The sequence below is a fragment of the Copadichromis virginalis genome, linkage group LG7 (assembly GCF_057382275.1).
Source record: "Copadichromis virginalis isolate Kocher_CV1m ecotype Utaka linkage group LG7, C_Virginalis_male_GT1.1, whole genome shotgun sequence".
Lineage (NCBI taxonomy): Eukaryota > Metazoa > Chordata > Actinopteri > Cichliformes > Cichlidae > Copadichromis > Copadichromis virginalis.
Window position 1 is genome coordinate 36,168,754 of NC_140624.1, and position 24,944 is coordinate 36,193,697.

A 24,944-nucleotide genomic window follows, 5' to 3' on the forward strand; every position below is an offset into this window, starting at 1 on the left:
TAAAAAAGATTTGTGTATGTAAAAAAGATTTGTGCGTGCGTAAAAAAGATTTGTGTGTGTGTAAAAAAAGATTTGTGCGTGCGTAAAAAAGATTTGTGTGTGCGTAAAAAAGATTTGTGTGTGTAAAAAAGATTTGTGCGTGCGTAAAAAAGATTTGTGTGTGTGTAAAAAAGATTTGTGTGTGTAAAAAAGATTTGTGCGTGCGTAAAAAAGATTTGTGTGTGTAAAAAAGATTTGTGCGTGCGTAAAAAAGATTTGTGTGTGTGTAAAAAAAATTTGTGTGTGTAAAAAAGATTTGTGCGTGCGTAAAAAAGATTTGTGTGTGTGTAAAAAAAATTTGTGTGTGTAAAAAAGATTTGCGCGTGCGTAAAAAAGATTTGTGTGTGTGTAAAAAAGATTTCTGCGTGCGTAAAAAAGATTCGTATGCGTAAAAAAGATTTGTGTGTGGACTTAGCAAAAAAACCCCTGCAAGTTACAAGTACGAATTTTGACCCTATTTTTCTTCCTTTCATCTGATTGGTGAATGTCATGTCAATCACAAATGTAACAATCCAATCAGAGAACAGATGGGTTTGGCTGTCGGAGGGGCGCTTTTTTTGAACTGCAGGTCTTTGAAGGGAATAAATGCCCTTTTACATGCCAACCCAGCGTTTTCCTTCATCACCACGAAGGAAAACAGTCTGTGGTCGTCCGAGTTTGGTGATTTTTGTGTCACAGGACTACGTGTTTAATACAGGGACTTCCACAGCCTTTTCAACAGCGCTGCGGACCGCGGGGTGGGGGCGGGCAGTGTTTTGGAAATGACAGTCTTCATTACAAAGCTTTCTTCGTTATGAATTAGCATACATGTTTTTATTGAACATTTGAAGAACCAGCAAAAAAACCCAAACTCTTGTAGAGGACATAAAGTCAGAGATAGAAAAGACAAGGAGCAGGTGCATCTAGTACAGGTAGAGCTGCTGCAAAAACCCACAGAGCCCAGCAGCCAGCAACAAATTCTGGATCCTTTGGTTTTAGTTAGCAGTTAGCATTAGCAGCACATCCTGTGTCCGATGTGAAGGGACTTTTATGCTGCGCGCTGTGACTCACAGCAATGGTCCCGGGTCAGCCCTGACGTTGTGTTAAACTAATCCTAAAGTAATAATGTTATTTCTAACCACTGATATACCACAACTTTTTCCTTTCAACAGCTGCTGAAAGTTAGGGGACCTACCTGCTATCGGATATTTATATAGAGATTACCCTTCAAGGACCTGCAGTTCAAAAAAGCGCCCCTCCGACAGCCAAACCCATCTGTTCTCTGATTGGATTGTTTAATTTGTGATTGACATGACATTGACCAATCAGCTTAAAGGAAGAAAAATAGGGTCAAAATTCGTATTTGTAACTTGCAGGGTTTTTTTTGATCCACACACAAATCTTTTTTATTGTTTTAGCCACCCCAGGTGCCACCCCAGGTGGCACCTGGGGTGGCCAGTCTGGTTGGGGGGTGGCCACCCCGCTAGACACGCCACTGCTTAGGACCTTCCTACTTATATTCATCTCTCCTTTTTGTTCCTAACATGTTTGATGTTTGACCTTTTTAGATACAAAACAATACTAAATAATGATTTAATAATTTGGGTAACAGTCTGCTGTGCTGTTGACCTTTGGCCAGTTAAACCTAAAATCTGAAGAAATTCCCTCAGGATTCCCTGATGACTTATATACAAAAGTATACCATAATGCCTAAAAATACGTATATTTATTTATTTCTATTATTATGATTTCGTTATTCGCAGGCTATTACTTTAATTAACTATTCGTTAGTGTAACTAACTATTATTATTCCAGCATTTACTTTACCTTAAAGAATACAATAACATCATTCTTGAGTTTTTAGATTAGGAGTAAAAATTAGATTAGGAATGAAGTTTGATATTTAAAAAAATCTTTATTTATTGTCGAGTTTCAATATTCAAATATATAATTGAGAATTAAAATTGAACATAATGAAGCTCCGAGCATAAACATTATGATGTTATCTTGTTTTTGTCCAGTATTTGTTGAGCCCCATTAAACATAGACAACCAAAAACATTTTTAAGGCTGAACATGAAGCAAACTGCAGCCAACATGAACCCAAACAAACCAGGTAAACTCGTCAGGCCGTGAAAATGAAGATGAAGCCACCTGTACAGCCAGTCGTTTCCTTTAATGACAACACTCTACTTACAGACAGGTTGAGCTGATACTATTAAACTACACAAAAGAACTTTTGGGCTCAGACTCAAAGAACAAACTTGATGTGCAGCATTCGTTTGCATGGTTTTGTTCTTTGTTGTAGGAAAACTGCAGCTTTACAATTGGAGTACCAACCTTTCAGGAACCAGAGATGATGTGCAAAAGACAAAAACGCTACACCCTGTTTTTAAAAAGTGTCTTTCTATGGCTCAGCCACAGGTCTACAGTATATTAGCCAGATGTCATGTGTCTCGTGGTATTTCAGTGACACCTAACACTTACCAATCCCATCTCATGAATTTTGGCCATATCTCAATCACCAAACATCTGTAAATTATCCATAAGTAGCAACAGTAACAGTAGGCTCAAATGTGCCCACTTTCAGAAAGGTGTGGAGTTAGCTTTTAATGTGACATTATGAGTAAGTCCTTAATAAATAAGGTGTAGCCGCAAAATAATGACATCAATTTCAACAAAGGACACTAACTTAATGCTAAATAGCTGCCTAATAATTAAATTAACAAAAGGAAATAATGGAGCCAATGCTTTCAGGCTGAAATATCTCATTTAGGATTTGAATAAAATAAAATCTATCCTGTCTCCACAGTCAAACTGACATTATAGTTTGAAAGTCAAATCTTGACTTTAAATCAACACTCAGTTTATTCAACACTTTGCCATCTATAGTGCATTTATACTCTTTAACAAGCAGCAGCTTTGAATGCCTCTTAGGTAACACACATTTCATTTTATTTGACACACAGTGCACACAAACCTGAAATGGTTTGTCTTGTTTGAATTAAAATGAAAGTACCTTGACTTCACTGGAAACACTTATTGCACAGGATATGCAAGAACTAGATTTACTGCCTCCAACAACCAATAAAGTTGTTGTTTACATGGAGACTTTCCAGGGTAATAAGTTGTTCCCCAGATTTAAAGGAATAGCCTATAATACAAAATGACAATATTTTCCCTGTTTCTTAGGTGCTACAGCACATGGGTGCTGTATTCACTTTTTATGATATGGGTTAGAGTTTGGGGCTATAGACGAATTAATGTGTAACAGAACATAGAACACGTGGATCTGTGAAAATGATGCAACCAGTTACATCCATTTCTTTTCTGAGTTATATCTAATTACTAAATGATTCTTTGCAAGGTTACATTTACACTTTTACACTAAATCACTTTGTCTAAGGTAAGTTTACTTTTGTGCAGCTTTTAGTATAAAGATCATAGCTTCTTAGCCTTGATTTGGTATTTGACAGTACTGTAGGAGACAATTCATGCTTCAGGAAACTAGGAAAAATACACATTTAAACAGTTAATCTTACACACATAAAAATACAAATATTATAACCAAAACAAACAAACAAACAAAAATGGTATTCAAAGCACCTTGAAAGGCATAGCTCAAGTACAAATGAATGATAGAGGAAACTAATACTGGCAATACCTTAAGTTTGACCTTTAAATCTCTTAGCAGTTGGGACTTTTGCTTCTTGACTTGCATCAGAAAGACGCTGCCAGCTGCTCTTCCAAATGGTAAGACATGGTTGAAATGCCCAGTAAAATTAAAAGCGAGAAGCCCCAGATCAGGCTTGCGGGCCAGGTCACGCTCAGAAGTCCCTACTCTTCAATAAGTGTCCTTATATGTCAAACTTGTCTCTTTTCTTAGGCCTTTCTCACAATGCGGCCGCACTTCCTCAGGTCCCTCATTCCTCTATTTGTCCTGACCGATTGGATGCTTGCCCTCCAGGCTCCCTGACAAACACGAGCACTGAAAGGAAATACAGAGAGTTTGAATGGAAACCTCATTAAACTTAGACAATCCAAGAAAAACGGGTGTTGTGGGGCATCTACAACATGCCGCACAACACTTCAATTCTGTTCAGTTAAATTTTATATATACAACAACAGTTGCTTGAAGGCACTTAATTTTAAAAGATAAATGCTCTAATATTAAAAAGAAACAAAGAAAACCCCAATAATCATATGACCCACATGTGCAAGCATGTGATTGATTTAAGTAACAGATTTAAAAATATCATTAAAAACAAAGGGGTTTTTAATGATCTTGTATGTGTTTTTTTTTATTGTGATTGATTGTCTATCTATTGCAGGTTCGAAATGGTGACAGAAATGTTCTTTCTGACCCAAAATGACTTTTCATCATTCGTTACAGATATGGTCGACAGATTACAGTCAACCAAGACTGGTGGTTGTGAATGTTTCACCAGCTGCTGTGTGTGTGAACATTTAACACATTATAGCTTTAGTTTGGTAAGTCATTTACAAGTTCTGCAAAACCTTTCTTTTCTCTGATCTCCCCCCGCCCCTCAACAGCCATTTACTAAAAACTATCAGAGGCTGCAGGTGGTTAACACTACTGATTGATTACCGCCATTCATACACTTAAACACACTCACACATACCTGGAACTCAGCAGAGGTCGGTCAGCTCGTTTGCGAGGCTTGGCGCTCTGTCTCCGGTACTGCATCCAGCCGCAGACCAGGTCGTGCGCGATCATCACGTACAGCAGGAAGATGAGCACGGCGGGATCCATTCAGCCGCCGTATGACACGCGGCTGGCGCGAATGAAGCCGGGGTAAACGAGAAGCGGGGACCGCACGAGGCTGCGGGTGTATGATCTTGTGCAGGATGGCAACTGAGAGATGGATGACTAAGATCCAGAAGGGGGCTGGTGCCCAAGTTGCCCTGTGCCCACTTTAGGCACTCAAATCGCAAGACACGAACGGCTACCGCAGTGGTCCCTCGGATTACATCCATGATAGCACAACATCCTCCAGAACCACCCCGAACATCCGAGTGAAGCGGTGGTTTCTGTGCGTCTCACGGGCAACATCTGAAAGCCGCGGTGACAACTGCAAAGAGGGGACCTCGGAGGATGTTGCCGTAGAGACGCGACCGTTGCTAAGGGCATGCTGTCGTCATCCCATCTGAACGAAGCATCTGCACCCAAGAACACATTATTGCTTAGGCTGTTATTTATCCTTTGACACACGGGTCATGCAGCAATTAAGTCTTTTTTTATTTTTATATGTTAGTAGTATATTATTCACCTTATATAAATATTTAAGCCACACAAGTATGTGTAATTTGCTTGCTTTCACTTCAACAGTAAGCAATCTGAATATAGAAACCATAAAATATTTGTTACTTTGAAATTAAATGAATGACGAGTCTCTGAAGTGCCACATTCTGTATCTTGTGCACAAAAAATATTTACCCCGTGAGAAGTTTTTATGTGGTGAGCACATTATAAGAACCCACCAGGTAATTACAGTGTACACAAAGGATTAAAAAAAATTATAAAAATTGGCAACTTGACCTCAGAGTAATTTCTGCAATAATTTTCAGCAAATAGGTTTTTATTTCAAACACCACATAAACAGTTTCATAATCTCCCACATAAAAGGGCTATACACTCCCTGGCCACTTTATTAGGTACACTTTGGGAGTATCATGTTGAACTCCCTTTTGCCTTTGTTCTTTATGGCATAGTTTCAACAAGGTTATGAAAACATTTCTGAGAGATTTGGGCCCATATTGACATTATGGCATCAACGGTTGTTGCAGATTTTTGGGCTGCACATAATGCAAAACCTCCCATTCTCCAACTGCTTTATTAGATTGAGATCTGATGTCTCTGGATACCATTTGAATACAGTAAACTCATTGTCATCTTCAAAAAAAAAGAGATATTTTTAATTTTGTGACGTGGTGTGTTGTCCTGTGAATGCAGTCATCAAGTACACTGTGGTCATTAAGGCATGGACATGGTCAACAAGAATACTCAGGTTTTTAAACAATGCTCAGTTGATACTAAACTGCTCAAAGTGTGGAAGAATATATCTCCCACATCATGCTGAACCATTAATACAAGGCAGGTTGGATCCATGCTTTCACATGTTTACACCAAATTCTCACCCTACCATTCCAGTATTTCAGCAGACAGCTGAAGGTGTTCATATTATACAAATATTGATAAATGCACGATAAACTTTCTTGGCTTTCTGTACAAGCTAAATTATACTATGGCTTACTTGTATTTTTAAAGAAAGCAATACTGGTAAACACACCGCACTTTTTTATGCTCAGTTGCAGTATCCAGATGAAATACATAATCATGCTACACGATTCTCAACTAACCACAATTTAGTAACTCCTCGAGTTAAAAGTAACTTTTTGAAAAACTTACTGGAATAAGTTGCCTTGTGCAATTAGAGAATTGGCTTCTATTCATAATTTTAAAAATCACCTAAAAGCCTATTTAGGCAGTTTTTAATTTATTTGTAAATATTGTAAGAGGGTAATGTCACTTGTAATGGAAATTGTGTATTTTGTTTGAGTGTTTTTTATATTTTTTAATATTTACATGCTTATATTTTCAGAATTGTAAAACCTTATTGTGGATGTAAGAGCCAAATTATGTGGATATTTTGCATCCAACTCATTGTGTAACATTTTATTCGGTAGTATTTGACGGTTTGGGCCCCAGGAAGACCAGCAACCACTGTTGTGGAAGCTAATGGGGTTCCTTATAAATAAACAAATAAACAGCAAGACTCATCACTCAGGCAACATTTTTCCAATCTTTTGTTGTTCAATTTTGGTAAGCCCATGTAAACTGTAGCCTCTGTCTCCTGTCTTTAGCTGTCAGATGTGCCACCTGGTGTGATCTCCTGCCGCCGTAGCCCATCTGCCCTAAGGTTTGATGTGTTGTGTGTTCAGAGATGCTTTACTGCATACCTTGGTTGCCTTCCTATTAGCTTGAAGCAGTATGGTTATTTTCCTCTGACCCTTGACATTAACAACAGAATTTCACCAAGAGAATTCCCTTCTCTCTCTCTATGTATATATATATATATGCATATATATATATATATATATATATATATATATGCATATGTATATATATATATATGCATATGTATATATATATATATATGCATATGTATATATATATATATATACGCATATGTGTATATATATATATATACGCATATGTATATATATATATATATACGCATATGTATATATATATATATATATATGCATATATATATATATATATATATATATATATATATATATACATATGCATATATATATATATATATATATATATATATATATATATATATATATATATATATATATATATATAACCATTATCTCTAAACCACTGAGATGCTTGTGTGGGAAAATCCTAGCAGATCAGCAGGAGGCCCATCTCGTACCAATGACCATGCAACATTCAAAGTCACTTAAATCACCTTTCTTCCTGATTGTGATGCTTGGTCTGGACTTCAGCAGGTTGCCATCTCCATACCTAAATGCCTCAAGTTGGTGCAGCGGCTGGCTGATAAGATTTTTGTGTCAACAAGCAGTTCAACAGGTGTACCAAACAAAGTGTATATCCATGCAGTTTCACTATTAATCAACACTGTTAGCTAACAACTTCACTGCTAGCTACTTTCACCTTTCTATTTCAAGTAATAAATATACTGTTATCAAAAATTGTGTTCATTAAAACTTGTATTTCAACTGTTACTCTGTTCGCTAACAATTCAGCTGCTAATATTTAGCTGCACATATCAAGGTAGACATTTTTGTTTTAGATATGTTTTACTCATAATTTTAGCTAGGTTTCACAGTCTTTTTCAGTTGTTTAGCAAGCTATTTCATTAGCTTCTACATACAACCTGCCAACAACTATTTACCTATACTTTTAGAAGCTAACAATGTTGTCAGTTAGCCGTACTTTTGGCTAGCTATTCAGATGACCGATTTACTCTTTTATATTTTCTACTGCTTATTGATTAATTTATAATTAACAGGTAATTCACTACTCAAATCTTTAAATAAATTATAGGTTTTTTTTTAATATGATTTCAGAAAAAATCTTTAGACCTACTTCCTGCATACACCAGAAGTACTATCTGAGATCAGAGAAAAAAACACTGGTCTTGCAGTAGTCATCATTATTTATTACCAGAGCTCAATCACAGCTTGTTTTAAAACAGAGTAAAATTAACCCTTCAGTACATCTAAAACATTGCATTACTCTAACAATCTTTACAAACACTAGCGCACCTCAGCGTCCACTTAAATGCAACTTTCTCAAGGCTATAACCTGCGTGTTTACAGTCTTTTCTCTTTTGTCCACAACTTTCCTTCTTTTTGAACAACAAATTAAGAGTTTATGTCCCTAATATGAATTGGACTCCACTTACATATTGCAACTCAAGGGTTCTGATAAACTCTAATAGTTTCAAACTCCAGTGGCCCATTTATTCTGTTATAAACATGTAGTCTCTAGGTTGAAGCTGGGAAAAAAAAACATATGAACAGACAAAGTTATATTACTTTTCCATATGCTGAGTATTTATTCCCACAACTAGCAAATTATTTTATCTAAAATAGGAGTGCCCATTTTAGAAGATAAAAAGGGGGCTTAAACTACTGAAATCTTTCTGCTGCTTGCACTTAAAATTAACTTATAACTGTTCGAGGTTTCTGAGACACCTAAAAGGATCTACTTACAGCCATTTCTGTCATTCATGGGCTGTGCCCAGTCTTGATTTAGAGAAAGTTCATTTTCATCCAAAACACATTAGACCTCCTTTTGTCTTCTTTCCATCCACAGCCAGAGTCACATCTGATCTGAGGTATCTTCACCAATTAGGCTTAGCTTGGTTGGTCAGTGTGTGAGCTATGCTTGCATATTGTGTGTGTGATGTATGGGTGACATAAGTAGTTCTCCTGCTGTGATATCACCTTTTTTCAACAAACCACCTTTGGGTGGCAGAACCTTTGTACCTTGAGTCTCATTCCACCTCCATTTCTCTGGTGTTACAAGAGACCTGCAAAAACATAAAAAGGTCAGACTGTTGTGAAGTGAAAATGTCAATTTTGGATAAACTGCTACATGAAAGATAACTTCTATTTTCCGTTATTTTGACCATTAATTTCATGATTTATTAACATATTTATGAAATTCAAACATGAAATAAAGAAGCCTATAAAAAATTTTTTATGTTCATGTACAGCCTCTGAAGCCAAAACCCAGTGAATCAGCACTTTGGTAAGAAAATGTATGAATGAGAGATTTAACAGGTGGCGACAGATAGGACTTCAGCAGGTACCATGTTACTTTGTCTCTGGTGTTTAAGTGCTAGTTTATATGAAGTATTCTGGAGTTTATTTCTACCATCTGGTGGCAGAAAAGTCTATAAAGCTGCCTCTTATAGGGATTGGAAATCAAACAGCAAATGTCATATTAAATACTCACAGAGACATTATTGAAACCAGCTGCCATCTGGGTTTTGGGTCTGCGGAACTGTAACATGGTCCTGCTGAAGTGAACTCTAATTAATTATTAGTGATTAATTAAGACACATTAAGGTAAAAATCAGCATTTTTGATCATATGGGCAATGCTTTTGTCCTTTTGCTTTCTGACAAGTGTTCTTAAGGGTCTGAATGTCAGATTTACTCACTGTGAGGTCTGTGTCATAAGACTCATTAGTGAAACCAGCAACAAATGAGGAAGGTGATGTCTGTCGTGTTCGCAGGTAGAAAACCAGCAGGCCGACCAACGTGCCGATGAGCAGAAGGACCACAATCACAGACGCCGCGATCCCTCCTGCATTGTTTCGGTTTGGGGAGGCTGCAGCACAGATGGGAAACATTTAGTATTTGTCTCATTAATGTAGTGAAGCCAAACTTTACATTGTAGTTAGAAATTCAGTCAAATGGTTGAATGGTTAAAAAAAAGTGCTGAAAAACTGAATATTATTAAAAGCATATTAGTTCTAAATTCACTTTGTCAGTTAGGAAATTTTATTTTTTTTTTAAAAAAAAACCATCTTAGCAGTGACTGCTGCTTTTTAAATTTCTCAGCACTGAATCTGAGCATGCACATTGTGCAGAAACATTAAAAACCTCTAATACAGTCTGCAATAGTTTGAATAGAAATCTGGGAGTTCTGCTCATACGTTTTATTGGATCTGTGACTTTGTTAGCACAGTTGATCCCGATGGTGTATTCGATGTCATCCAGAGCTACCACACCTGCTGTACCTTTGACGCCTTCAAAAACAATCTGTTTACAGGAAAAGTAAGATGACAGCAGAGATTGCAGTAGGTCGTACATGCTTACATACAACAGCAAGTCACTAAGTGTATTCAGCCATTTGTTATAAAAGTGAGCCTGACCTGGTATTTCTCAGTAGATGTGATGTCGATGTCAAAACGTTTCCACAGTCCAACAAGTTCGGTCTCAGCCAGCGGGTTGAAACGACCTTCGGAGAGTCTCCATACTTTTAGCTGGCAGTCCGCTGAAGTCATTCATAAAAAAGGTTAAAAATATTTACAGGTAAATGCATTCAAAACTGACATAAATTGAATATGTTTTTTCTTTCTTACATGACTGGCTTTTATAGACCCAGAACTTCAGGCAGGTGCCCTTAGTAGGGGGCAGGTGAGGGCTCAGCAGTAGAGCGTTTTGACTCACTTCTGTCCGATTGCTGCTTGGAAAGAACAGGAAGTGACCTTGCAGAAAAGAAAAGAAGGGTGTTTTGAAAAAGAAGATAAGAAGTGTGACTTTGCAGCATCCGCCAGCTATCTAGTTGTTTGTTTCTCTCTGGTTTTACCTTTTTCTGTGCCCAAAGTGTGGTCGTCAAGTGGGATTGGGTAGTGACGTTCCATCTCTGCACTCGTCAGCTCCCAGTCCAGTTTGTCTATGGTCATGTTCTGAGTGTTGCTCCAGCTGCACATGCCTCTCTCCATACTACACTTGGAACCTGGGGAATCTAACAAAATAAATATTACGCTATAATTGTGCAATATTGAGTAGGATAAAATATTATAGAGGAGGTAGTCATGTACTCGGAGTAGTTTTTGAAAACTAATATAAGGCCTTTATTTTAGTGGGTTAAAGACATAAAAATACACCAGTGCAAATTGGCTTACACCTTCTCTAGGTGGTACTGTAGGCAATTGTGGTTTCACTCACCGCAGGAGTGCAACACTAAGTGCATTATTTTCTTTGGCCTGTGGCCAGTGGTGAGTAAAAGACTTCTCTAGCCTTTAAGAGCATCATCCAGCCTCAGACTTAAAAAAAACCTGTTCTAACTCAGCATAGTGTAACCACAGAGTAGTACAGACACACTGAAGCCACAATTTTAAATATGCAGCACAAAATGGAAGACAAACAAAAATATGTCTAAAGAATGTAATATTTTTAAGTCATTTTTACTGTAGTCTTAAAGTCTTAGCGGGATCCTTGGTTAAAGCCCATGAGGAAAAGTATCTAGATACATAGAGCTGCGTGCTGCTTTTACTGCAGTCTTAAAATCTGTAGTGATTTCAATCTTGATGAGGCATGTCAGTACAAACCTTGATTTTCACAGGGATAATGTGAAAGAAAGATGTCATCGATTGCAATGCAAGTGTCTTTCCCTCCAGCTCCGACAACCTCAAATTCCAACTGCAGAAGAAAATTACCACAAAATAAGCTTTGAACAGCGGGCACAAAGTCCTTAGATCAAAAGCTACTGTGCAAAAGTCTTGAGGCACCACTCATTTCTTTGTTTTTTGCTATGAAAACCTGAAGTAGTTGCATGAAGATTCACTGTACAACACAAAAACACAATTTGTAGAATTCTAATTGAAAGCCATTATTTGATATGACCACCTTTATTCTTCCACACAGACCCTCAGTAATCTCTTTAAGTAGTTTTCAGGGATAGTTCTCCAGGCATCTTGAAGGAAATTAAAAGTTATTTCTTGGCTTTCTTGGATCTGCCTTCGTTTTTCTCCAAATTCTCTGTCAAAATGATCCCACATTGCTTCAGAAATGCTGAGGTCCTGGATTTAGGGAGGTTGAACCATGATTGATAGTGTTCCACTGTGTGTTTTTCTATCCAGATTGTCATTGTCACGGGTCTGTGACCCATCGTTTCTGTGTTTGGACTTTTGATTTTGGTTTATTTAATATTCTGAGGTTAAGATTCTGTTCCTTGTTTTGGTTATTATAGTTGTTAGCCTTCTGTTTAACATTTGTATTCTTAGGTCACCTTAGTTTTCTTATCTAGTCTTTACATTTCTGTTGTCAAGCCTCCCCTCTGTTCCATGCCCCATGTATAGTCATAATTCTGTAGTTATATATTTTCAATGTGTCTCTTGCTCTCTCTCTGTTTAGTCAGTCACGTCTCAGTGTTTGTTCCCCTGTCTTGCCAGTTAGATTATAATCCAGCCGTGTTCCCCAGGTGTTTCCTCTCTGCCCTGATTCCTTCATGTATATATATTGTCTGTGTCTTTTTGTGCTCCTTGTGATGATCTCCCTCTTGCTGTTTGCCCCGTTTGTTCAGTGCCTGCAGTGTATGTTTCTAGGAGAACCGGTCAGTTAAGTTACTTAGATTTAGTTATTTGTATTTTCCAGAAATAAAGCTGTTAAGTTCAGTCCTACATTTGGGTCCTAACCTGCCTGCCACACACAGCGTCATGACACAGATATGCTTTTACTGCATTGACAGTGTGTCTGGGATCATTAGCATGCTGAAAAATGAAGCTGTTGCCAATCAGATAATGATTTTTTTCCCTATTAATTAAGTTCATAGCTCACAGATACACCTGCTGTAGATACTTATCTGGTTTCCTCAGATTTTTTAAGTGCATAGTGCACACCATGCCAAAGTTTTCAGCTAATGGCATTATGGGAATCACTTTGTTGGTGTAAAATGACTGTTTTATGCCTTTCAAACTGTGTTATGTGTGTTATGTGTTATTCAGCTAAAGAAAGTGGAACAAATGATGTGTCTAGAAATGCAAACTAAAATTGGTTCTTTGCTGATGGGATGACAGTGAGATGGCTCGAAATTTTTGCACAGTATAGAGAGAGCGGAGAGTGTGAGTGACTCAGGCAGACTGCTGAAAATTGAATTCACACATGTTCATATTTTTAGATAAATGAGTTTATTAAATGAGTAGTTTATTTTATGTGAAGGATAAATTAATCACATTAAAAGTGGCTTAAAAAGTCTGTATCTGCCTTCACACTTACCTGCCAGTCCTCAAGGGAGCTCGAAATGTTGCCATAGCCATGACGCCACACATCTCCTTGATTCAGGTTGTTTGTAAATAGCTTGACCCGCTCTCCCTTCACTGGCTTCATATACACTGTAAGAGAACCTATGGGACACACTCCATTAGTTTAACTTTATGTGTGTGTCTGTGTTTTCCTCTGTGAAGCTGGCCCACCTGGATTCACTCCTCCCATGTGATACCAGAAATTTAGACACTCAGTACGGGTAGTTCCTTGGCGAACAGATGAGGTGAGGACTGCAGTGCTACCTGAGGGAAGGATGCTTGCTCCAGTGTTAACAACCATGTAGAAACCTGGATAGAGACCATACAGCGCATGAACACAATTCTCAATTTCTCAGTCTCCTGCATGTATATTCTAATGTTAAACAGCAGGGGTGTTTCTCACCCTGTTCAGTCTCCAGGGTGTGATCAAGTTTGGGCCCATTTGATGTGGATGTGTATCCGCTACGGTGGAGCCACTGATCTTTACTAGAGCTGGTGTACCCACACTGTTGGCCTTCAAAGGAACACATCCTTGGGTTGGTACAGGGACCCTCCAAGAATGCCACATCGTCAATGGCAATGAGTCCATCATAGCCAGAGCGAACGGCTTCAAACATCAGCTGTTGATGAATTGGAAGAGAAGGAAGATGTTATTAACTATTCCTATTAAAAAGCCAAGTTAATTAATGTGTACAGGGGATTTTAAAACAACAAATACTGGACAATGTCATTGACAGAAACTTGATATCTATGTTTCAGATGAAACATAAGCATAAATAAGCAGACAGAAGTAAATTAATAAAAACATGCACAAGCAACAAAAAATACAAACATAAGACAGAAAGCTGGCATAAGTGGGCATGGCATCATGGTAAAAATGATAAAGAAAAATTGTGGGTCGTTATACATATTTAAGATCTTTGGAGGTGAAGAGAGGTTCAGCTGTTAAAAAATTGACCAAAATAATTTCTGCACTTCACTTGTACTCAGTGATGAGTTAAAGGGAGATGTGGTCTTTATTCTTCATAAAAGCAAAAAGCGTCAGTGCTGCATTTTAAACCAGCGGCAGGCAGGATAGGTCTACCTGTGAAGGGCATCTACTCCCTTACAGCTGCAATGATGTTTTGTTTTACCACAAGTGGGCAAAGTTTCTCCAAAAACTCAAACCATTTGTTTAAAATCAGTTTCACTTTGTGTCAGCTGGGATAGGCTACAGTACCCATGACCCTCAGTTGGATAAGTGCTGAAGAAAAAAGGATGGATTTCCTTGTTTTAGTAATTTCACTGGTGCTGTGTGCAGTCATTACATACATGAAATTTTGAGATCTGGTGCGGTACTGGGCATTGTGCTTCATGCCAAACATTTCCACGAGCTCCACTGTGGGTCCACAGGACCATCTCAAAACCTTTGTTATCTATTAGCTTCACATTCAGAGTACCTGGAAGAAAATTATCAGAGATTTCTAGTTAAAGGTTTGTTTTTCTTTTTTTACTGAAGAAACAATCTTTCATTCTAAATTTACATATTAAATTCTTTTAGTCAAATTATCATCACCTGCATTTGGCCCATAGACTTTGTAGAAGAAGTAAAGGCAGTAATCTTTAGGACCCGGTGACTGTGGAAAGGAAATTAAGCGTCCAAACAAACCGTGCAGGTATGGACTCCTCATGTCCACGACAAGGCTTCTGCCTGAACATCAACAGACAGACAGGTCGGCATCAGACACTGACACAGTATAATACCAATGACATAATGCTTAGCAAAATTAGTATCTTCACTTTCAAACTTGTATTATATTTATGGCAACTATTCAAAAGAAATTACATTAAATTATTACAAAGTACTTTTACTGTGCTTTCCATCATTTATCGACAGGGACTGAAAGGAGTTTATAGCAAAGAAACATCTCTCAGCTTTGTGACAAGAATAACATCCTAAATGTCAGCTGAAAAAATCAATTAACAAGGACCAATCATTACTGACAGCAGTTAAGAGCATTACACCTGCACCAAACCACACTGAGGGTTTTCTAATAGAGAGAGTGAGTCTGTGGAAAGGATTTAAAAGTATGTACATCTGAGATGCTCCCTGATTAAAAGCCTGTATAAAATGCTAGATTAATTTATTTGAAATAAGCTTACCAACACTGATAGTATGGTCCATCCCACTGAGCATTGTCCAGTCAAAGTTGTCGCTGCTGTCCTGATACCATCCACACAGTCCTTCTTCAAAGTTACATGACAATCCTGGGCAAACACACACAAAACTGGTTGGTTTAAGCAAGTGCTAGACAATTAACTGGAAAAACTTTAAACTGAGCATCATAAATTATGTAAATTATAAGTAGATATTAAAGTTACCTGTTGGAGACCATGGATAATAGTCAACATGACAGTCACTAAATTGGACATTTTTCACTTTAATCTTGGAGCACTGACAAAGTTTCTTAGCGTGAGCTTCAAAAGCAAGCTGGTGAAGATAAAACAAAGCGGTCTAATGAGTTAAATAATATTTTAACTGTTTCATTGTTTGATTTTGTGTTACAGAAAAACAAATAGCATAGCATTAGCTTAGTCAAGCCACAAAGTGAAACTCAACATCAATTGTGTCAGATCAGCTGATCTCAAATCCATGAGCAGATGGTTCAGCTTATACTTCCTCTGAATGTGCCATTGGCAGATTTCCTATAGAGTGTGTTGCTTAAACCTCCCAAAACTCTCTTTTCTTTTGACTATAGTTTTCAGACTGAAGTTAAAAATATAATAATATAGCTCATGTCATGTGTACTGTTAGAGCGATGGGCACTCATGTTAAACAAGGTAAATATTTTAAATAATGAGGTCATGTTTAATCTCGGGCTTTGTATGATGACCTCACTGAAAGCTGATATCATCAAAGTGGCACAGAAGCCCCACCCAGCTACTATTCAAATTTTCTGTTTATGAGAGTCAGCCAATGAGAAGAGGAGTTGTATCTCTTTAGTTGAGCAAAATGATAAATACCTGAGCAGCAAGACTAAAGTTAAGCTGACCTGGAATCGATTTTTCCTGAATCCAATGAGTATGTCAGCGTGTTGCCAATTCTCTGCCTCTGGTCCAGTCTTCCCATTAAACTCCCACAATGTAGGCCCCGTGCCCATTGAGCTGTCGATCACTCTGACGGACAGATCACCTGCAGCAGAAAGATGCAACCGGGGTTATTTACAGCATACCAAGTTTGTGTTCTGGAAAGAATAAAAAGATTTGCAGGGCAACAACTTACCAATATAACTGGGTTTCCCAGTTAGTGCATAATCAAAGCTCATGCTACAATTGGGACCAGTGGGGCCTAGGAGGGGGGTCCGTGTTTGGGCTTCAGTCAGCTGCTGGCCTGGAGCTTTGGCTACATACAGAAACTCCTCTGACAGATGAAAATAGACCCATGGGAATAAATTGTACTATGAAATTAGCACTAAACAAATAAATAAATGAATACCAGAAAGAGCTGTCTGTACCCTGGGCTGTGGAATTTTGATATAGTACCCAACCTTGACCCCCAAGACTGGTGTCAGTCCACCCAGAGCTGCCCTGAGAGTAAGAGAAATCACCTGCAGAAGAGGTTTTTGAAGAAACAGCAGTTAACAGCAGTGATTAAAAATGCAACCATAATCAGCAATAACCTTGTATATTACATGTTCCATGCATGAGACATTACTTGTAAAGTTTAGGAGCAACCAAAGCAATAAACACAACCTACTTAATTTATTTTTGAAAATTAGCAATGAAATTGTGTAAAATACAAGTTAATTATTTACCAGCAGACTCTTTTAAGTATATTAACCTTCTTCTTGAAATAAAATAGCTATTATTAATAGAGTTGGGTTAAGTTTAGGAACACCCTGCTGGAATCAGCATCACTTCATTTCATAAAATCAAAAGTCTTATAATAATTTAAAACTTTGCAGACCATTTTAAAAAAGTCAAACCGAATAAGCAGGATGAATACACTCACCACATTTAGCTTCATCCTCTGCTCCTTCACAGTCAATATGAAAATCACACAACTTATCCGGTTCAGCACATGGATTTTTAGGGGGACCAGGGAATGTTTCAACAGAAGTATTATCTATGGAAGAGATAATACTTCCATAGATGAGCAAGAGTCATTCAACGACACAAGATGTTTATACTTATTCCCTGCAGATGTTTTTTCTCAAAGTTAAGACAATTAAGAAGCTTACTGCTTGATAAGCGGCATTCGGGAGACAAAACAATGCTGTCAATCGCGATACCTCCATATGCAAAGTTTCTGATTGCTGCCATAATCAGGATCTATAGGGAGAAAATAATTCAAAAGAGCAGATTAGCTATTTTATATTTCAACTAAAATTCTCATCAGTTACACTATAAAAGAGGTAAAAAAAACAAAAAAACAAAGCCCAACAACAACTAAATCGCTTATTTCCAAGCTGCTGGATTTTTGAATTTTGTGAGTACAAAAATACTAAATTACATTTAGTAGTCACGTAAACTCAAATTAAAAGAGATGTTTTCTTTTCTTTTATTCTTCATTTGTCGCATGTAAACTGTTCTTTTCTTTCTATTGAGTATTACATTCAGATCTCAAATGTTTTTTATTTTAAAGTCAGAAACTTTTGATTTTCGATTATTTATGCGCATGTAGAAGCTGTACGCTAGAGCTGAGAAGCTTTGGTTTAATGCGATCTATAAAATGTTGTTGTTTGCTTTTTAGGCGATGTTATATTCATTTTAAATGTTTACATTTAAATGTTATTTTTTAAATATATTATATTATGATATATTTCTTATATATATTAGTAGAACAATAATGAAAAAAAAAAAAATATATATATATATGGATTTGTGTGCATTAATTACATAGGTACATGGAGACCCAGTATTGCAGGGTCTTTACATTATGATATAAAGCGGCTTTTGGTATATTACATGGAATTGAACTGAACTGAATAATCACCATCATTTCCGTTAAAGTAAATTAAAGTATATGTGAAAAGGTAAAAATATTTTCCCTCATATTTTAATTATTTAAGCTTAAAGTTAAAATTTAACCACTGTTGCCTTCACAACATCAACTTCCCTCTGAACTATTTCATAATGTTCATGTATTAAGAATTTAAAGTTTTCTGTGTGGAAAAGTGTTTGATTAAACGATGACTCCCAGCTATCCTTAATTGGCTCACCAAAACACCAATCTCAGTATTAGCAGTAAACATTACATAGATTACTGTAGTGGCTTGGATGAATCATCTCTTATCAAATCATCGCACCTCCGAGCTACATGAATTTCTGTGGCCAGACTTAACTGATTCTGTAAACTTTACCTACTTACAAAAACCTAATTTTACTGATCTTTACCTTATGTAATAACTTCTTTGCTATTCAGGGTTTGTTTTTTTTAAGATTTGTAGTCGTAACCCATCAATATCCCTATTTTAGAGTTGGAATGGGTGAAGCCCAGCTTCCCTATTACGGTTATTAATTCACCTGTGAGAGGCACTTACCTGGAAAGTGACGTTGGTGACAATCTCCACCTCTGCCTTTACCCAGAGATCACCTAGAGAGCCACCTCTTTCCCACACTGGGTAGATATATTTATCTGCAACCAACACCGTCAAACCCCCCGACCTCGGCCCAAACTGGTGAGTGTACATCACCATCTACAACAGGCAGGTGCAGTAAACTCGTGAAATTAGGAATTGAATTCAAATTATTGTTAACAATGTTAATTTAAAGATGAGGGATGAAAAAATGCTTTTCTCTCCAGGAATTTAAGAAAGAAAGAAAGTGTACTTTATTGATCCCCATGGGGAAATTACTCTCTGCATTTAACCCATTCACTCAGTGAAGCAGTGGGCAGCCATTGGGTGCCCGAGGAGCAGTGTGTAGGGACGGTACCTTGCTCAGGGGTACCTCAGGGTAGGCGTTCAGTGGATTCAAACCACCGACCTTCCGATCATGGGGCCACGACTCTACCTACTGAGCTATCCCTGCCCTCCTCCCCCCCCCCTTTTTTTTTTAAATAAGAAAGTATACTTTAAAAAAAACAATAACCCTTATGTGACTGTTAATTCAATTTGTGAATAACATTTTCCACATCTTTACCTTTTCAAAGCATTTGAATGTTTCAGACTACTGTGAAACAGTAAAAGTAAAAGCCGCTGAAGAACGAAGGCATCAGTTTTGGACTCACCTTACAAGGATGTGAACTGTTGGTGGGTTCAAGAGAGTGACTTTGGAAGGAGGCCCAGTCCCTTTTGAGACCCTCATCAGGGACCGTAACATAGAGAAAATGACCTGAAATAAAAACAATGACATAGTATTTTTTTAAATCTGCCTTTTATTTCTAATACAAAAGCATTTCAAATACTAGCAGTAAGGAGTAATAGGATAGCTTCAGTATCAAAAATACAAAAGGGTCTTCTGATTTGTCTGAATATCATACCTGATGCTGAGTTACTAGAATGATCTCTGCCTGGTCCTTTCAGAGGATCTGTGTTGGTGATCTGTGTCTGATTTGTCCTTACCCATTTCAATGATGAAAGTGACCTTAGGTCCCAAATGCACAGGCCTTCCTCAAAGTCACAGGACTCATATTGAGCTGGGGACGCAACAAACAAAGACGGAACAAATAGTCATCATCATGAAGTGTACTGTCCATAAAAGATGGACATGGTCATCGTGGCAACTTTTTTAAAGCCTTAAACCTGGTTTATAAATATAATTTAAAAATACATACCGATCTTTGCCCAATACCTGTGTTGCCTCTCGATCACAAGCAACCTCCTTCAAGCAAACTCTGTTTTACAAAGTACTGAGTACAAAATCAGGTTTTTTGTTACTGGGAAACATGGCAGCCATTCCAGCCGCAGCACTTTGTTGGAGTAATTTTGCTTAAAATATTAACATGAAGACAGTTTGGTCCTTACCAATAAAAAGCTCCTTTTGACAAAGATATTTAATGTAAGATGATTCATTCTGATTTCAGCATTTCTTACAAAAGCTAAAAGATGATATTGATATGAGTCGCTTCTACAGGAATGTTTATTCTGAGGCAACTGAGCAAAATACACAAGAACCGCTTTTCCACTGCCTTATATAATAACACATCTTCTTTTTGCAACCCAAGGCACTCATGATTATTTTAAATCGTACTGACAATGGATTTGGATTTGTTGTTCCTTGTCAGTTTTATTATTTTAACCACGTTTTATTATTCCTGTTGACAAAAGTCAGTCTGTCTTCCAATCTGAACTAAACCTGCCACACACTGTTGGAGACTGAGTTTGGAGTTTTAGCTTGATAACAATAAACAAAGAAGTGCCATAGAAAAAACAAATGCATCTTAGCAATATTTTCACACATGCTTGAAATTATAATTGTAATTACGTTTTAATTTGTATTAATTGCACAGGCCTATTACTCTATGTCACTTCTGCTAAAAGGGACAAAGGACCCTGTGCACAGGTGTCCTATTCAAGAGCAAAGAGCCGCGTGTCATTCACTGATGATATGATGATGACATTTTTGGTTAGGTCAGCTGATGGTTAGGACTACAAAAGTGGTTTTAGCACACTGATCAAAATACATGGTGGTGCTACACCACCATGTAAAATACGCTTGTACACACCGGCGCATCGACTGGGACTATAGCTGTGTCTGAACGTACTTCCAGTGACATTTGCAGACATTTTTTTAATTTGATTGAACTTTTGTGAACAATAAGTCTGTTTTCCCCACCAATTTTATTACTTTGTATTGTGACTAAAATATTCCTACATATTTATTATGGGATTCAGGTGAAATTAGATTTCTCACTGCAGTTGAGCTCATCAGATCCATCACCACAGTCATCGCTGCCATCACAGAGATGGCGCTCCTCCACACAGGCCTCGTTGTTACACTTCACCATCCCTGCTGAACAGTTTCCCCCGGGGACTGGTGCTGATGATCAAGAGAAAATAAAAAACTATCACTTATGAATCAGTTTACTGGAATTAATTGATTGTAAAACACTCTGCAAAGACTTGAAAAAAGGCAGGGACAAATGGGATCTTTTGAGGGGCTTACAGGGAAGAGCACAGTCTAGAAACTCCAGCTGGTCTATGGCCACATCTCCTCTTTGTCCCACTGACCGCAGCGAGTGAAGACGGATTTGAAAAGTTGAGGGAATCCGGCCCAGAAAGATGAGAGCTTCCCTCCAGGCACGAACACTGGAGGCCTCAGGACGCCAAACAACAGCCTCTTCACCACCTGGGTAGAGGACAGATGCCCACAAGGGCGTAGATCCCAGACCGGTGTTACCTACAGTAAAAAGTAAACATTAAAGTATTCATTAGCACGACAGCTGCAGGGGAAATACATTTTATCTTTAAAGATTGTTAAAGAAACATTGTACATTTTTAAAGGTAGGGCTTGTTATGACCAAAAACAGGACTAACAGAGAGAGACGGAGAGGAAAAAACCTGGTTATCTAAATATATGACATGCAGTTATTTGCCATCATTACCCGAGTCCCACAGGAAGTATCTGAGGCGAAGGCGACACGTTGTTGAAGACTGATTAATCTCTGGAGAGATTAAAACTGCAGTGTGGAGCAAGTCTTCATTCACTGCACTGATTCCCATGAACCAACCTTTGTAAAAAGACATATTGATTAGAACATTTTAAGATATTACCATTCCAGTTTAATGCAGGATGACTCTCTAAAATACTTGCAATAATACAGCTTTGACTATAAACATGACAATAAAAAAGACTGTACAATACCTATGGCTGTGCCGGTGGTGTAATCGGTGGACGGTCCACTGTCAGGCACTGTTTCCCCTCTCTGATGTCTCTCCCATTTGTATTGTGCACTGGGCGACGTGTCAGCCCATCCACACATTCCTTCATCCTCAAAGTCACACACAAACCCCTTTCCATTGTAGCCTTTCACAGGGGTGACAGAGCATTCAGTTGTTATAATACTGTGTATTACAGGAGAGGTCTTCCACTAAGAAAACTATTTACCCTACCATAATTTGGAGTAAAATTTTCCTGCTGTGTAGGTATAAAATCTAGAAATTGTGACCAAACCTTAGAAACCGCTAAGTTTTCCCGTAGCAAGCAGATGCCACAGATGCAAAATCAGGGTCTTTTAATTTTTATCTTAAATATGATGATTATTTTTTTTGAACATAAGTGACCAGCATCTCAAAATTAGTTAAAATTCCCCTTTCAGAATGTCAATAAAACACAGAAGCTTAATGAGACCATAATGATCATGTAACATGATCACATTGATATAGTCAAGTCAAATCTATGGGTGATGCTAATCATATAATCACATTTTATGCTTAAGGACAACAGATGGAAATTAGCCCTTGGCTATAATCTGGTATGTTTACATTCATGTAATTTTTTTTACATTTATGTTCAATATCATGCACTGTCCTAAATACAATAAATACAATATTCAGCATACTCAGCACTGAAGCATTTTCCAGTTTTTGAGACAAATCTGACAAGAAATGGCAAAAAAATAAAATAAAAATCCGATTATAGATGGGACTAAATTACATTTTTAAAACTTACCACAGCCTTGCTCATCACTCCAGTCTGGACAGTCTTGCACAAAGTTACATTTCCCCCCAGGAGCTTGACACGACTGAGCTGAAGAGCCAGCAGCTGGATAAGAATATGAAACACAAAATTCTTTTTTTTTTCTTTTGTCCTGTGAAATTACACTTGCTGATCAAGGGTGTATGAGATGGTCAAAAATCAGACCAATGATCACTATGGACTGCAAAAAATAACTGTAGCCTTTCCTATTAAAAGACAACAGGTTATTAGTAGAAGCCTTAACCTGTCAGAGCTGATGTAAATATGCAAATATCTTCCAGCCAAAGATTGAAAATACTCAAATATTTTCCATCTTTGCTTCTGGGTGTGTGACTCAGGCCCAAACTCTCTCATGACTCAAAGGTTTACAACCCATCTAATGCCAACAGGCTCAAAGACCGCAGAGAGGTAATCAGGGTGACACCATCCACTGAAGGCATCTGTCCAACCAAACGTCTCTGACTAAGACTCAAGACTTTATGATTCAGTAACCTAATAGCTAGAAAATAGACAGGACACCAGACATTTGATTTTTGAGTCTGAATATCCCAGAAGACATCACATCATCATTTTGTTAGAAAATAAATCACACATGAAAGCTCACATTTTTAGTAAGGAGTTATTACCTGACATCAAAAATTACCTCAAATATTGAAGTCTTCTCTGGACTCTTAGAGTTGTGAAATACTCAAAACCCCATTGAGCATTTCTTTATCCTTTATATTTGTGATATTAAATATTAAGGTTAATTATATGTTCTGTCTCAACATGTCTGTTCTGTCTGTGGATCTTTAATTATCAGATGGAAAACAAATGCCAGGTTGCCTAAATTCCCAAAGATAGCAAAAACCTCCATAGCAACAACAGTTGTGCATCTGAGACTGAGATGAAAGAGAAAATCTTTCAACTGCTTGTGGCTTCTTTATCAAATACTAATTTTTTAGTTTTTTACTGACTGTGGCTTGATTAAAAAATCCAAAATCAACTGACTTGTCAAGACATTATTTCAATCTATGTGTAGCAGGGCTGCACAAGTTCAGTTTGGAATAGTTAGCACCATTATTGCTGCACATAATTAAAATCTAATTGAAGGTTTTCTTACCCCACTGCAGAGCCCACAGCAGAATGAGCGCTAAGCTCCTCACATGAAACATCTTCTTTTTCTCCCTTCTTGCACCACATCAACCTGCAGAGACTTTATTGTTGACTCTGACCTCTTCTCTGTGCATGAGAGATAACAGTTGGACTTTAAAATCACCCATCATGCAACAGCAGTCAACAATTATAAAATAATCTCCTACAAACGATGGCGGATGTCCGGACATTGCTCATTTACTTGCCGGATATAGAAATGCAGAGCAAAGCAGATGCAAAGTGCAGTTTACGGAAGCGATTTTAGCTTACCTCAGTCATGCTGCATAGGTATTTAAGACAGAAACATGGGCAGCATCCTGCTTTAAGTCACGCATGCATTACTCCAACATCATTACCTCAGTAGATTCATTTATCTTTGTCTTTATTAATAGGTGCAGTTTATAACACTGCATTCTAGAATCCATTGGTATTCAAAGGCGCTCACGGTTGACTCAGTGACAGGAGAGGTGCCCGGATCCTGTGGCTCTGAAACAAGCCCAAATCATCACCCCTCCACCACCATGCGTGGCAGTTGGTATAAGGCATTTGCCATTAGCCATGTTTGGTTTTCTTCAAATGTGGCACCGCACATTATGACCAAACATCTCTACTTTGGTTGAGTAAGGTCCTGAAGACTTGTGGTGTGTTTACGTGCAATTTTGCAAATATAAGATGTGCTGCCATGTTCTTTTAAGAGACCATGGCACGCCGGGGCAATCCTTCCAAAGAAACCATACATGTTCTTTTTACAGTTGTTACATTTAACATGTTAACTGAGGTCTGTAGAGTCTAAGTTGTAGCTGTTGGGTTTGTTTTATATTTCTCTGAGCGTTGCACGGTCTGACCTT

General features: G+C 37.7%; 1 protein-coding gene and 1 long non-coding RNA gene across 2 annotated transcripts; both read right to left on the reverse strand.

Annotated features, from left to right (window-relative positions):
* Positions 1–1,913: 1,913 nt before the first annotated feature.
* On the reverse strand, positions 1,914–5,262 carry LOC146705528 (uncharacterized). Its single transcript, XR_014921377.1, has 2 exons — positions 4,661–5,262; positions 1,914–4,005 (listed from the first exon to the last, which is right to left on the reverse strand). It is a non-coding gene; the product is annotated as an uncharacterized LOC146705528 (long non-coding RNA).
* A 3,793-nt stretch (positions 5,263–9,055) lies between these two features.
* On the reverse strand, positions 9,056–24,148 carry mamdc4 (MAM domain containing 4). Its single transcript, XM_085463219.1, has 29 exons — positions 24,065–24,148; positions 22,936–23,028; positions 22,129–22,290; positions 21,869–21,994; positions 21,430–21,663; positions 21,178–21,303; positions 19,805–19,960; positions 19,553–19,656; positions 18,864–19,019; positions 17,562–17,652; positions 17,333–17,446; positions 16,836–16,928; positions 16,604–16,741; positions 16,374–16,513; positions 15,703–15,811; positions 15,484–15,588; positions 14,897–15,031; positions 14,653–14,780; positions 13,745–13,961; positions 13,513–13,650; positions 13,316–13,443; positions 11,650–11,740; positions 10,905–11,063; positions 10,678–10,803; positions 10,468–10,589; positions 10,249–10,354; positions 9,751–9,920; positions 9,544–9,607; positions 9,056–9,115 (listed from the first exon to the last, which is right to left on the reverse strand). The coding sequence occupies exons 1-28, from the start codon at positions 24,114–24,116 to the stop codon at positions 9,551–9,553; spliced, it is 3,576 nt and encodes a 1,191-aa protein (XP_085319345.1). The 5' UTR covers positions 24,117–24,148; the 3' UTR covers positions 9,056–9,115; positions 9,544–9,550.
* Positions 24,149–24,944: the final 796 nt, after the last annotated feature.